The sequence below is a fragment of the Spea bombifrons genome, chromosome 1, assembly GCF_027358695.1.
Source record: "Spea bombifrons isolate aSpeBom1 chromosome 1, aSpeBom1.2.pri, whole genome shotgun sequence".
NCBI classification, from domain to species: domain Eukaryota; kingdom Metazoa; phylum Chordata; class Amphibia; order Anura; family Pelobatidae; genus Spea; species Spea bombifrons.
The window spans coordinates 48,589,753-48,606,212 of record NC_071087.1 but is presented as its reverse complement, the minus strand read 5'-3'; the positions used below and the strand labels follow the sequence as shown (position 1 = coordinate 48,606,212).

The 16,460-nt window shown below is 36.7% G+C and overlaps 1 protein-coding gene across 2 annotated transcripts in view; it reads right to left on the bottom strand.

Moving 5' to 3' along the window:
• Nucleotides 1-16,460, bottom strand: part of EMCN (endomucin) — a 40,563-nt gene that overhangs the window by 19,552 nt on the left and 4,551 nt on the right. For both annotated transcript variants that reach the window (XM_053461551.1, XM_053461552.1), the window contains exons 2-3: nt 12,568-12,630; nt 9,585-9,647 (exon numbers count right to left, since the gene is read on the bottom strand). In XM_053461551.1, coding sequence (XP_053317526.1) covers nt 9,585-9,647; nt 12,568-12,630 — 126 coding nt within the window. The remainder of the gene's footprint in view (nt 1-9,584; nt 9,648-12,567; nt 12,631-16,460) is intronic.

The following is a 16,460-nucleotide window of genomic DNA, read 5'->3' as shown; positions in this document are numbered from 1 at the left end:
TGCCTCTCGTCACACAATATAATGATACAATATATAAAAAATATTTTGATTGCACATGTAAATTGCACACAAAACCCATGTAGGTATGAGTGCACAACATACCACAAGATAGACACTCATAAAATGGTGGTTACATGCACTAATTATACCAAAGAATCACAGTCTAGGCACAAAAATACATTGAATACAGTGAAGTAGAGTGAAGGAAGCATCAAAATGTAAGGCTGATTTTGCTTCCTCAGGGTCTGGACAGCTTGCCATCATTGAGGGGACAATGAATTCTCAAGTTTATCAAGATATCATACAGTAAATCTACTACAGAAAAATCTGTCTTTTGTAGTGGCTCAGTAAGGACCCCTTAGAGATGCTATGGAATGACCTCAAGAGAACTGTTCACACCAGACATCCTAAGACTACAGCTGAGCTTAAGCAAAAATTCTCTTGAACTTCGTGCCGGAGGCGCTTGTTTTAAGGTTGTTATTGCCAAAGAAGGTTCAATCAGTTATTAAATTCAAGGGTTCACTTACTTTTTCCAAAGATAAAATAATATCTTTACACATAAAATAATATCTACAAATATATATGTATTAAAATGTTTCCCCATGTTTTGATTAAAATAAAACATTTGCAAAGTTTGAAGCATAGTATAGTCCAAAATGTCTTAGTATGCGGAAGGGTACATACCAAGACATTTGGACAATCTTTCACATAAAGATGTGAAAGATTATCATTGTTTATGTGTTATTAAGTCTTTGTCTATGCTTGTGACTTAGCTGTAGATCACATTGTATTGACATTTAATGCAGAAAACCAGGTAACCCCAAAGGGCTTTTTACTTGCCACTGTATACACATTATAGGAACACTTTTTTTAAGCAAAAAATCTCAAGTTTTGTGTCTATATAATAGATACATGCATTATATATGAGTGTATCCTACACAATAGTAGAATATACTTTCTGGCATTAACATCTCTGAACTAACATAACTTTTTGATATTTAACAATTATATGAAAAATCATGGAAGCATATGGAACAATATGTAAAACTGAGTATATAGCAGGGTAAAGATTACATTAAATCTTAGATAGAATAACCCTTAGTAAAGTCTTAAGGGTTCATTAAAGAAATATTATCATATATTCCTCCTGGCACCTCAATCACTGTTTTCATTATCCATATCCTAGTAGGCTTTTCATCAAGCAGCTACGCAGTTTGTCATATTCTCAAAGTTGCATTAAGGAGAAACCATGGAAGCACAGTTGTAAAGTGTACACACTTTTTGACATAAAAGAACATCAAAACTCTAGTGGAAGAAGTTTGGAAGCATTTGTAGATCTTTTTATTGGAAACAATTTCTGCAAAATAACTGTTGTATGTCTTTAAAAAGGGAAGAAGGGTTTCAGTGAAGGTACATGTATGAACCTTCTTGTAAATAAATGTCCTAACATAGTATTTCAGCAATCACATCTTACCACTTGGTGCACTTCCGTTTCACTTCGGACCAGCCCATCATGAACAATTTTTGACAGGCCTGGGGGCAGCCCACAACTGTAAGCTAATGGGGCACCCCCCGATGAGTGGCACCTGGGACTGACTGCGCCCAACGTAGCGGGATCACGTAAGGATAAGTGACAGAGTGGTTAAATACAATGCTGCTCACAGTCAGAGAGAAAGTTGTGGTAATGGGGTAAGTGAGGGAAGGAAAGATGGCACTGGGAAGCTGTTTAGAAACAGAGATGGCAGAAACAAGCTGTTTGGGCACAAATATGGTACTGTTAAGAAGTAGCTTCCCACTGCCTATGTAAGGCACATTAGGGCATGGCTGTAATGAGCAGTCCCTGTTGAACTATATATTGTATAAATACACATACCTAATAGAATTGGACAGTGTTCTGTATCATACAGGGGCAGGGTTTCCAGAAGCAAGAGGAGTAGGTGTTACAGCTTTACTAGTTTTTGCTGAACTAGTTTGTTTTACACATAAAATAATATATATAAAAATGTATACATGTATTAAAATGTTTCCCCATGTTTTGATTAAAATAAAACATTTGTTTGAAGCATAGTATAGTCCAAAATGTCTTAGTATGCAGAAGGGTACATACCAAGACATTTGGACAATGCTATGCTTCCAACTTTATGGGAACAGTTTGGGGAAGGCCCTTTTCTATTCCAGCATGACTGTGCCCCAGTACACAAATCAAGGTCTATAAAGACAATGGTTGGATGAGGGTGGTATGGAAGAACTTGACTGGCCGCCCACAGCCCTGACCTCAACCCCATCTAACACCTTTGGTGTGCTGTATAGAGAAATGTAGCATTGAAGAAAACATGGCTTTTTTAATTTTGTTACGATATACTTCCTTTTTCTACAGACCATGGGCTACCACTGTTTTTATTCATATGATATTTAGGGTGGCTTTCCGTGTGCAAAGGTCACATTCAGTTGATTCTTTATGGCAATGCGAAATATGTCTTGCTTGTCCAATGAGCATACCTGGGATCTCTCCGGGTTTGACCCAGAGATTGCCGGGCAAAGCACAGCTTCCTCCGGATCGCGGGAGCGGGGTCTTGACATGCCCCACTCCCCGCCCATTTCCCCTTTAAATGGGGGTGTTTCCCGCTGCCGTCAGCCGGAACACCACCGACGTCAGCTGGAACTCCCATCGACGTCATGGGGAACACCCCAGTCATGAACTGGCTAAGCAGGTCGGGTAGGAGCCCAGTCGCAGGGGATACAAGGGGTTCTGTCCCCCACGATGCATTATGGCTATGGCTATGGCTATGGATACAGACAGGCGCAAAGAAACACACCACAGGCAGAATACTTTGCAGTGGACTGTATTGAAGAAGTTGGCAGGAACAATAAGTACAGGTGGTAAGTCTCTTGGCAGGAAGCCCACTGGCAGGGCAGACGGCAGGAACAATACAGGGTCAGGTACAGGGCCAGAGCAAAGCAGTCCAAACACATTAATGCAAAGGCCCTGACTGAAGGTCATCAGGCTCAGGTGTCCCAAGTAATCAATAACGGGTGCTCCAGAGTGGGAAGAGCGGCCACTAGTGTGTACAGACAAACATGACAGCAAAATAAATATTGCATGGTCCGGGCTGGTAGGGTGTAATCCTGACACCGACGTCAGCTGATGTCGGCGGGACATCCCACTGATGTCAGGGGACCTCCCACTGACATCAGTGGGAACTCCCACTGATGACACGGGACCACCCCATGACATCAGTGGACAGTCCTGGCTGCAGTGGCGGAACTACCGGGGTCGCAACTGCGACCGGGCCCTCGAGTTCTGCCAGTCGGGGGCCCAAGGGGTGCCAAGCGGTTGCTGAAAACGACCGCTCGGCAACTCTTGGGCCCCCCTGACTGACAGAAATCCAGGATGCCGCTGCTGCTGCTGCCGTCGCCGCCGCCGCCTGCCTCAGCGCTGCCAAGAGTGCAGTGTTGGGAGCGTGAGGCGTTTGTCTCAGGTGCCGGCGCTCAGCGGGAAGCGCCGGCACCTGAGACAAACGCCTCACGCTCCCAACACAGCACTCTGGGCAGCGCTAAGGCAGGCGGCGGCAGCAGCAGCGGCGACGGTAAGTGACCTACAAAGTGGGTAGATCGTGAGAAGGGGGGGTAGGGAGGGAGTGGGTAGATCGTGAGAAGGGGGGTAGGGAGGGAGTGGGTAGATCGTGAGAAGGGGGGTAGGGAGGGAGTGGGTAGATCGTGAGAAGGGGGGTAGGGAGGGAGTGGGTAGATCGTGAGAAGAAGGGGGTAGGGAGGGAGTGGGTAGATCGTAAGAAGGGGGGTAGTGAGGGAGAGGGTAGATCGTGAGAGGGGGGTAGGGAGGGAGAGGGTAGATCGTGAGAAAGAGATAGATGGGTTGGGGGTTGGTTGGGTTGGATTCCCTTAACAGATTCTCGCACCGGGGCCCTGAGGTTTCTAGTTATGCCCCTGCCTGGCTGCATCCCGCAAGGGAAGGATCCGGGTAGCCGAAGCTCAAAAGTTCCCAGGTATGCCAATGAGTGTGCCAGCTGAGTGATTAGGGCTGAGTCATTCTGTACCACAAGGGAGTTCAAGCAGTCCAGGTGTTTGTCTAGTAGATTGGGCTAAGATAACAGAGCTAGAACACATACAAATGGCTCTAAAAACATAATATACAGAAATTAGAACTGTAACACAAACTATTGTGTTGGATAACTTCAGAAAGTAACATGATGCTGCCAAAGATGATTATGTATAATTAAAGGCATATATAGACTTCTCCAAGCAGACAGCTGCAAGTGCATTACAGTAATACAAGTGTATTACAGTTTTATCTTTTTGTTTCTTTTAAATTGTATTTACTAGTTCAATTTAGAAGTCTCTGAAATCTAGGTTTCAATGCGTGGACACAAAAGTATGTAAGGTAACAAACACTAAAGTTGATGTTTCTTCCTTTGTGGTAGATTTTTGATAAATGGCACTTAAAACACAAGGCAATCATGAAAATTAAGGCTTACACACATGTACCAAATATTAAATGGACAATAAGCCAACAATAAGGATATACGTTTTCTTTTACAGCCTTCCTAGGGTATTTTCTTGAATTTTTATCTAGATATAGATACAAAATGGGCAGATAGATAGATAGATAGATAGATAGATAGATAGATAGATAGATATTGATAGATAGATATTGATAGAGCTCAGGTTGAAACTGACATTTCTAGATCTTAATGAAAATTCAGCATTGATTTATTTCCCAAAATTAATTTTGTTGATTTAAATGTATATCTTTTACACTGCATTTGTAACTGCAAATGTAAAAGTCTATGAACCGACAGTTTTTATAACCCTTTTAAATGAGTACAAATGAATTTTTATGGCATATATCTGAGGTCCTATTTCTGTTACACTTTTACATTACCAAGTTACTCAGATCTATTGTCAGACATGGCAACTTTATTCTGTAATGAAGCCAAGTGCAGAGTTACAGATTTCACATGGTCTTTTGGTAGTCATGGCAACAACCTTTCAATGCTGCTGTTGCTGCTGCGGTACTTAAAAACACTACTGTGACAGACTTGCATTTTAGACATCGCCTACATTAAATTTAGCCAAGAATTAAAGATTTTGAAACATTAAAGAAATCATTTAATATTTTTTTCCCCCTTGGGAATAATTTATTTAACGCACTTCTGGCACTTCTAAAGAATGTATTCGAAAAATACAAATTAGAATCTGTAACACATTTATTTAGTTAAATACAGCTATTAACAATGGATCATGAATATTTGCTGCAAAAAAATGTAATATTTAAACCTGATGTGTAGGTAATCTGGTGTATTATTTTTTTTTTTTATATATATATTTTTATTCTTTTATAACATCACAAAGAAATGCCTATATAACATAGCTATACATAAGCATTACTAAGACATACACAAAAATACAAGAAGAGAAGACATATATACCGGTCCAGAAATGTAATACATCTCTCTAGAGTATAATAAATATTCGCCGAACAACATTAAACAATACAAAAAAAAAAAAATACAAGAGAAAAAAAAAAAAGAAAAAAAAAAAAAAACATTTTGAGATGCATCAAAGGAAGGATCAAAGGAAGGAAAATCCAGAGCCAATTAGACTCCAATTTCCAATAGATTTAAAATTTTTTCCCATTTCCTAATTTTGATTACGTTAAATCCGTTTAATTTAATGATGCCCAGTTCCATTTTACAATGGTAGATTGTACTAGATTTTATCTCCTCCCAATTAGGCAGTTTTTTACTTTTCCAATTCTTTGGTATCAATAGCTTAGTAGAAGCAAAAATATGGGTTATCAAGCTTCTATGAAAGTTAGGCATTTTTGGCCAATCTAGATGTAATAAGAAACAATCTGGTGTATAAGGTAAGGAAACATTTGTAATTTGCTTTATCTGTTGGGATACCTTTCTCCAAAGGTTAGATAAATATTGGCAGGTCCACCAGATATGTAAGAAACTTCCAATTTCGTTTCCACATCTCCAACAATTTACCTCACTGTGTGCATACATTTTTACCAACCTTGTGGGAACAAGGTACCATCTATAACACATCTTGAAAAAATTCTCTCTCAAATTTAAGCAATGGATCTCATTATTAACTGCTTGTATTGTAGATATCCAAATATCCCAAGAGATAGATCGATTCAATTCCCTCTCCCACGTCTTGATTGCTTTTACAGGCATATGTTTACATCTCGATTTAATGAGAGTTAGGCATTTAGTAATCATTCCCTTAGTCTGTGTCATATTATGCAGAGAGTTTAGGAGGGACCATTTTTCTCCCGTATTTAATATATCATATTTCGAAAGGAATCCTTTAATTCTAAGATAGGAAAATACTTCCTTAGAAGGAAGTAGAAATTCCTCCTGAATCTGAGAAAAAGATTTAATTCCCTTATCAGAGCAAATATCCTGAATAGTCAAAATTCCTACCCGTTTCCATGTTTGTAGTCGGATATCCTCTATACTGATCTCAAGTACTTCCAATGGGAGGAAATCTACCACACAATTTGACAGGGCTAATTTCTTCATAGTGTTTTTCCATGAATCTAAAATATCTTTCACAACCAAAGATCCCAATTTCCCCTGGCCAACTCTATCTAGGGCTATTGTCATCCACGGGAGAACAGATAAGCCTTCCAAACCTGTTGCTATTGCCTCAATTTGAAACCATACTTCCATTTTCGCTTCATTAATCTGAGTTAGCATCAGATGTGCAGCCATACAGGCCTCATAATAGTCTATGATGTTTGGTAATCCAAGGCCCCCATTGTTTACCTTCCTCGATAACAATGTCAGACCCAATCTAGGCTTTTTGCCCTGCCATATAAACTTATTAAACGCCATCTGTATCAATCCTAACCAAGCTTTAGGGGCCTTTAGCGGTAGCATTTGAAGCAGATAGGTCCATTTAGGCAGTATATATGATCTTATAGTGTTGATCCTACCAGTCCAAGAGATTTCTTTTTTTTTTCCAATCGTTTAATAATTTATTTGTAGCTTTCAAAAGGGGCAAAAAGTTTTTCTCCATTACTTTTTTCGGGTCCTTCGTAATCTTGATACCCAGATATTCCATACTATCCTCAGCCCAAATGAAATCAAAATTAGCCTTCAAAGAACTTATATCCTTCTGGTTCATATTACACGCAAGCAGAGTGGTTTTATTAACATTCAATTTATAATCTGAATGTTTTGAATAAGCGTCGATTACTCTCATTAATTCCGGTAATGATTTTCTAGGTTCTTCTAAAATCACCAAGATGTCATCAGCATAGAGGCTAATTTTAGTTTCCAGTGTTTTTATTCTGAAGCCATGTATATCCTGATTTTCTCTGATGTCATACGCGAGGGGCTCAACCGTCAATATATAAAGCAATGGGGAAAGGGGACATCCCTGTCTCGTGCCATTCTTAATTTCGAACCATTCCGCATCTATTCCTGGGCCAATTGTCCTAGCTAAAGGGCAAGTATATAGGGCCATAATTGCTCGATATATATTGCCTGTAATTCCAAATGCCTGCAGTGTATGCCCTAGGAAATCCCATCTGACCCTGTCAAAAGCCTTCTCGGCGTCTAATGACAGGGTCAGAAGGGGGGTATTCAACCGCTGAGAAATATCTATAACATCAATAACTCTCCTAATATTATATTTAGATGATCTACCAGGGATAAAGCCTGTTTGATCTCTCTCAATTAGGTCTCCTATTACTGCTTTTAGCCTTCTTGCTATTATAGCCGCATATATTTTAATATCCCCGTTTAGTAACGAAATTGGCCTATAGTTGGATAGGATCTCCGGATCTTTATTAGGTTTAAGAATTGGAATTATATTAGTCCTCAACATATCCGAAGGAAAACTCCCCTTATCAATTGCTTCATTAAAAGTTTTAGCGAGTTTATCTGCCAAGAGATCCTTATAGATTTTATAAAATTTGTTGCTGAACCCATCTGGTCCGGGCGCCTTATTAGATTGTAATTCCGATATCACCTTTTTAACCTCTACTATATCAATAGATCTATTAATAATTTTTAATTGTTTTTCTGAGATTTTAGGAAATCTTTTATTGAGAAAATAATCCTGAGGTTGATCTAGTTCTATGCTTGTTAAATTATATAAAGATTTATAGTAATTATTATAATTAATTACTATAAATTAATCTGGTGTATTATTTAACCTGGGTTTAGTTTAAATTAATCCTATGTTTCGCATAAATAGTTAATTTGTGTTAAAATGAATGCTATCTATTAGACATTGTATGTATACGCAATTTAAAAATCAGGTTTATTTCCTACAGGCTTATGCTATTCTTTTAAGGTCATATTGATCTGGAGTGTAAGGACAATGCAGTAGGCTTAGGCTACATATTGTGTGCCTTCGAAAAAGAATATCATTACTTAAATGACTTATTGGGTTATTTTCTTCTAACATTTGTTTCAGCTCATCTGTTTAAAAAATAGTGATTTAAAACAATATCACTGTATGCTTCTATTTCAAATGTTGAACTAATAGGCTTACTTCAAAATCCAGTAATGCTTCCCACAGCATGCATTTTTATGGTACCAGATGAGCCGTAATCTGTTAATACGTAATGCAAATCAACCAGCAAGAGATGGACGCAATAGGAAAAAAGAATTATGTAAACTAAGGGAAAAAGGTAGTGACATTAAAGAGTAGGAAAAAATATGAAAGTGAAATACTAGAGGACAGAGAGTGGAAATAAGGGGCAAATGAGAGTGACGTTAAAGACCAGGGCTGGGTTTGTGAGAAAAGAGTCCAAATCAACTGGAGAGAGGAGGTAAATATATTAGGTACAAGAAAGGTACAAATGGACTGAAAAAAGTGTATGACAATGGATAAAAAACACATACTTTTAAGTGTACCAAAAAACAATAGGGTTTTTTCCTTATATTGAATAAGTGGAAGATCTAAGAGATACGGCTAAGCCTAATCTTACCTGGGTTTTAAGAATCAGCAATGGAGTGATATGGCCCATACACATTTACAATAAATTGTTACAATTAATATAATTAAATATAGCCAATGCTTCCTGATTCTTCTTTTATAGCGTTTTCATTTTATAGAAAAAAGAAGATCTTATCTACCTATTCAACATTGTTACCTGTGATATTTGTATGATTTGATACCCTGAAATTCTGGGTAATAAAACTTAGTAGAAGCAATAAGAGCCCTTGCCCGTTGAGAATCTTTCTTGCTTTTCATTGATTGCTATTGGTTTCTCTGGAAGTAAGACCACTTTTTAAACTATTTATGCATAACCCCACATTTAAATCTTTGTTTTTTTATAGGGTGCTAGAACATTTTTTTGTATCTTGTGGTCTATACTTAACAACCTGTCATTTTATTTCCTAACTCAGGAAGCTTGTCTTGGAATCTCAATCAGTATTTCCCAATAGATGACTTACCATTAGATTTTTACATTTCTTTGGATTTTTTAAAAACATTTTTTATGTACTCTAGTTTAGCAGTTTTAAGCTTAAGGGGATTATTATATCACATTTTGGTTATGGTTTAATTGTGGACCATAATTTTCTTTTTGCCTTTACCTTTTAACGATGTGCTAGAGGTCGTTGATCTGTTGATTGTTGGTATAACTGTAACAGTGGTACCTATAGTAGAAAAAAAGAGGTCAAAGATAAACCTTAGCCACATAAAATCTGTCCCCACATATCACCAGCAGACTGGTGTATGTGGTGTATATCCTGTGATGTTGTAGAGGAAAGGTTTTTTCTATTCACTAAATTGTGATACTCATCTTTTTATTGACGTGAAAGTACCAAAGAGGAGTAGGAAGCATCTCCCTGTACTTTAGTTGCACAAAGGCACCAATAATATTATTATTATTATCTTTTATTTATATGTATATAGCGCCAACAGTTTACGCAGCGCTTAATACAATACATATATTCAAGGGGTATGACAAGACGAGAATTGACAGACTAAGACAAACCGATACATTAGGTGGAGAGAGCCCGGCTCGCAAGCTTACAATCTTGATTACAAACTTAATTCAATAACTTCATGATATGTTGTAGCAAACAGCTTCTTTTAATTAGTTCAGTTTTCATGTGTTGGTTTTGGATGGCCAGAATCTACTAGTTTATAATCCTAAATATATGGCAATAGAAAAAATTGGCCTCTATGGCATATGATAATATGATTTGTGCGATAGTAAACAGGTGTTTAATCTTGAGAAATAGGTTGTTTCATTAATTAGATAAGTATTGGGTTATCGTAGTGTGATCATTTGCTGTGCAGTTAGAAAACTAGCATCATATCTGCTAGAAACATTTATTGCTAATTGCTTAATTTAGGTTGTAAAAGCAGTTGAATCCCTTGAAAACACAGACTATGTACTGCAGCTTATAATTAGTCTGAACACGATATCTATGCATCTAACCCAAAATGTGTTTATGCTTAGGTATTTTCATTTTGATTGCTAAATATCATGTTTGTGTTCTAGGGCCCCTAGGCACATCTAGATTGATACCTAATGGAAATAAATTCTGAAATCATGCCATGTCTATTATACACAGTGATAAATTACATAAAATGTGTACTCGAATAATTATGTTGTCATGCATCATAAATCTTCATACTGTATATAGTGAATATATGGAAGAGAAAAAATCACATATAGCATAGTGCTCTGTATATGTAATATTGCACTTAGATGTATATGGTTAGAAATTCACTCACAAACTAAATAGCAATCCTTGCTCTAAGGGTTTTTCAGATATGATGTAAACAGTAAATCTTGGTTTCTCTTTCTCATTTATTTAAAGCTTCCAAATACATAATCAGAGTTTGCTAATAAGCCTTTGGATACTAAATGATTTGCTAAGTAAGGTTAATGTTAAGGAAAATGCTTCTACGGATTTAATTTTAGACAATAAATGTCAACAGAAAAAATATGAAACATACTAATTTCCCAAGTGAAAAACTATCAATATTTTAATTGTCTTGGAAGAAAATGCTAACAGTGGTCTTTGCCCTTGGATGATAAAATAACCACAGGTATAAATAACACATAGGAAGCAGATGAACTAGAACTTTTTGAATACTGACAATTAGGGGAGACCTTTCTGGTCATGGTTGTACCTGTCATTGACTTTCAGAAAACAAGAAGGAACTAAATAGGTTACCAAATAGTTTAATACAATTATAAAAAATGAGCTATGTGTTTACCTTTGAGGTTGCCCTAGGCACAACCTACAGCAGCATACCCAGTTGCCCTTTCCACTGTGGTCGGCATTCAAGGTGCAATAAAAGAAGAACAGCTTCTTTAAGACACACAGCACATCTGAGTGAAGTCTATGGATGCTGTGTTAAGTGAGAGCAAAGATCTCCCCTGTAACCAGCCCATTAAGCAACAGGGAGCTTGACCGCTAGAGAGGATGATCTGCCCCCCAGTTTTGTTCCAGGCGTACTGCTGCCCCCTGGACCTGCCACCATAGGCCAGGGTCTGTACAAGCGACTCTATTGGTCACCAGCAAGGGGCTCGTCTGCAGGTGCACTTCATTGGTTGATGGCAGAGGAGGCCCCTGCCGGTGACCAATAGTTGCTCTGTTGGTCGCTCGTACAGACTTTTAAAACCTCAATGCTGCAACTTACCCGGCACATCCCACTGGTCTCCCTCCCTGTTCAATTAGTTAAATGTCCGTACTAGCGACCAATAAAGTCGCTTGTACGGACATTTAACTGATAGAACAGGGAGACCAGTGGGATCTGCCGGGTAAGTTGCAGCATTGGGGTTAACTTTTATTAGGGGTTAACTTTGTTTTAAAGGGTTAAGGTGCAGTCCGAGTGAGCCTATTGGTCGCTTGCACAGCCCTTTAACCTACAGATTTCCGCTCCCGTTAACGCAGCATCGAAGGGGTTAACGGGAGCGGAAATCCATAGGTTCGCTGTCAGGGGTTACAACTTACAAAGGCCGTGCGAGTGAGCCTATTGGTCACCTGCAGGGTCACCCTGTAGGCGACCAATAGGCTCATTCGCACTGCCCTGTAACCCGTGACGGCGAACCTGCGGATTTCCACTTCCGTGAACTGCCGCGATGGCGCGAAGACAAGGTAAATTAGAAGGGGGGGGGGAGAATGGTAGACGAAGACGATCACGAAGATCTTTCTGGTGTGTGTCTTCGTCTTCGCCTACGTTTTACCGCCGCTGTCTTCTCTTTGGCGTGTCTTCGGAACGAACACGAAAACGCACTCTTCGTGTTCGTTTTCATGTTCGCCTGAAGACGAATGCACAAGTCTAGTAATTAGCTACTTCACGCAACAGTGGCAAGAATCGTTAATAGAGAACCTAAACATATACCGGTACATTTATATTTTAGGCAACTGAAATAAAGTAGTTTTTCAGAGATTGATGAAAAGTGGTTAAGCAGAGATTGCTTTGAGCTGCTCTGTTGTATGAATAAAATAGTTTAGGTCTTAGCCTTTATGTTTCTCTCTTTACAGTTATTTTTTTCAAACATATTTTGAGAACGTTTTGCTTTGAAACAATAATATGATGTATTTTTTTTACCTTGCAGTGATGTAAGATGAGTAACGTTGGATGTAGTGAGAGTTGTAGTTGTGGTGCCATTACCTGTAAGAAATTAATAATTTAATTAAGAAGTTATTTTTCCAAAAAGCATGCAAATTACCCTCTAGGTTTGTTGCACATAACCCAATCATTGTATGTAGAATAGCGGGAGCGGAAGGTACTAAAGGAAAATAGGGAGCTTGAGAAACAAAAGAGGAGTCCAAAACTTCTGTGAACATGGCCAAAAATTATACAAATTGTAATCTATACTGTCTAAACTGTGATGTTAACATACTTCTCTTAGATTTGTAAATTGGAAAAGTAAAACCTATACCAGATATAAAGTATCTGGCGTGTGATCTATATTTGTGCTAATAAAGGCTGTTAGAGATTTTTTTGTGCAAGAAATCAGCGGATACCCAGCAAATACCATTCAGAAACACCTGTCTGACCTGAGGCATGAATACCGGGGATTCCGTAATACACTAATGCTATTTCCTGGGTATGCGCTGGTTTCTTGCTCTGTTTTGTGTACTTATTGGTCATTATTATTTCAGCAGCAGCAGCCAGCAATCTGAATGTGAGGGATTTTTATGTTGTGTGCTTTACTTTCTGTATATAGATTTTGTGCATATTTGCTGGCTCTGAACAATCCTTAGGGTTAAGGATGCCACACAGGTGCCTCATTTATGGTGTCCAGAGAGAGCTTTACATGGCTTAAGAGTCTCTGTGCGTTAAAAAGCAGTGCAATCCCACTGATTCAGCTCCTTGGTAAGCAACGTATGCATGAAAAATTATATAGGACTTGCCGAAATTGGGTTACTTTCACGTATTGCCTAAGCAATATTTGGCCCTATGGCGTGACAGAATCCCCAATGTTTATGCTTCAGATGTTCAGGTGTTTGCTGAGTAGCAGACTTACCTAGTTCAATAAAAGAGGTCTACCAGCAAGTTAAGAATAAGCTCTAGGAGGGTATATGTCTTTCTGGATATGATATATATGTTTAACTATATACGGTAATATATATACAACAAAAAATAATGATGTCCCTAACGACCCCTCATACCTAATGGATAATCAATCCATATAGAACACAATTTTCACATTTAATTTAATCTTAGGGCATAGCAACACTGACTAATCTATTCTTTACTGCCACACATAACACATCACCCTGATGGACATTTATGCACTCTTGGTAGCCAGATGCAATAAGGCTAATTGGGGAAATCAGATCCTCTCTAACAGAAATGACAGCGACATACAAAACACTGTCATCTTATCAACTTTAGAATTCAACTTTAAAAGAAACTTGCCTTAAATGTATTTTAACTTATGACAAAAATGAATCATATACTGGCTTACCTATGTACATTCTAAAGTTATGATGTCTAGTTTAAGAAAATATCCTTAAATATGCCACATTGTCTGGCCTAAATCCAAAGGGAATTCTATCATCAAAATGTATTAGTACAAAATAATGCTATGAAAACATTTAAATTATATTTAATACATTCATCTGTTTAGATGAAATGCGTATCTATCTGTTGTTATTTTTATTATTAAAACAAGATAATAAATAAGAAGACTCGAAAGACAATTTTTAGTAGACTTGTATTTTTCTATTTTCCTAGTGGTATTTTTATTCATCTACATACAGCACTATAAAACATATCTATGCTACATTGTGAGAAACAAAATTGGAAAAATAACAAAGCCTTCTTTCTACCTGAATGCTACATTCCTTTTTGCATTGCAAATTAATACATAAAATCTATTTTTAAGGGTAAACATAATAACTAGTTATTTAATAATAAAAATAGGCAATGCTTTTTTTCACAAGGTTTCTCAATTTGCATTCTATAATTTCTATATCCACTGTGTATGTCTTTTAGTTTCCCTTTAGAACAGTAATTTTCTTTTATGTTAAAGGATGGGTTGTGTAAGAAGCTTATTCTAACACATTTATGCTTGCCAAATTCCATACTTATACCAGCGCAAATCATTTTTATATTAATGAATTATATATATATATATATATATATATATATATATATAGTGATCTGGCACATTCTAGCGAGTCACCAAATGTTTTGTGTACTTGTAAAACTGGTTTATTTTGTTTTTACCATTATAATGAAACCATGATCATTTTTAAAATAAATCAGATATATAAAAATATAACTGTTACAGTCTTTACATGTTGAATATCGTATAAACTATTTTGTCTGGAATCCTTAAAGTCATTAATGATACGTTTTTTTTCCTTTCCTAAACCTAAATTGTTCCAGAAGTCATTCAATTTTTCCAAGTGTTTTAGTAGTGTGAGCAGGAAGCAACAAGTACTAAACAATATGGAATACTGTAGAGGAAACACAGCATTTGACTGCCACACCTAATGTGTACTACATAGAATGCAAGCTGGAAATTATTACATATACAGTGGTTTATTTAAAAAACAATTCAGACACTTAATTCATGTAAAAAAAATGTCAATTTCTTCCCCAAGATGCCACAAATATATTATTGTTCACATTATTATCTCCTATATTTATAGCCGCTTGAGGTGATCAGTAATCTGCCTTTTAATTCATCAATGCTCCTATTTTTTGTGACTGTATATTTAGTTTCCTGCTTCATGTACACCATTAATTAGTGAAATCCCTTTCAGTTTAATTTGTACATATTTGGTCAAAATCTCATTGACAATACAAGTGGGAAAAAGTGCGATGTATAATATTGCAAATACTTATTTTATTATAAATAAACCAATCTCATTAAAAAGTATACATTTGACAGAGTAGAAATATCAACAAATATGCTTCCATATACAGATTATTTTTTAAACAACAGAAAGTAGGAATGGGAATTCTATTATCCTTTAGTTCACATGAAAAGTAAAAAACAAAATGTGACAACTGTTCTCATACAGTATTAAACAGAAAATATAAATATGTATGTGCAAATCAGATTCCGGTAGCAACATGAGCTATTCTGTAATGCTTAATATAATATTAATTAAATTCATAAAATTCTGGAAAAAAAGATTATATTGTCACATATGAAGACAAGAGCTGAATAGCTATTCTGCCGCCCACATTAATGTATATTTAATGTATAGGGATATTCCTTCTGGAATAATATTACATTCTTCTGCTTTAAGGAAATCAAACATCTTTTTCTTGTAGCTCCGTTTAAAATAATAATTACTTGAACAACAGAAGTTATTTTTTTTACTTAAAATTGTGATTTTTATTATATAATTATCATGTATTATAACCACGGTAACCAGATATGTCTGTTTTCAGGAGAGAGTCCACTACCAAATATTTCTATAACTAGTTAATTTGTTCATGGAAATGAACAACTGTATGTTGTGATTTATTTGTCTGTTTTCAGAGTTGGAGATGGGAGCCATGCCCTACACACAGTCTATTATTAGCCCTATCAGGCATTTTTATTTGACCTTTATCACTTATTTTGATGGGACACATGATATCTAGCTGATGTACTTTAAAACAAAGTTTGCTCAAGATTATGAACATTTTGCTTAATCTTATCCGAATATTCCATGTTTTATAGGTAGCAGAAAAACTTTAAATGTAACAAAATCTACATAGATTACATTACACAAAATTCTGCTATTCACAAAACACAGTATTCTGCTTAACTAATATAGAATATGGATATACATAACACTATAAAAAATGAAATAATATAAAAAAACAGCTACTATATAAATATTTGCAAATAAATGCAAAAATAACTAGTGGAAATGTATGTTATCTTCAGTTGCTTTTCAAATGACATAGTTCCTATTTCTGTTTATATAACATTATCCTGTTTCAGGATGTTTGATTTATAATTTAGGGTGGCTGCGTAGTTAAAGCCC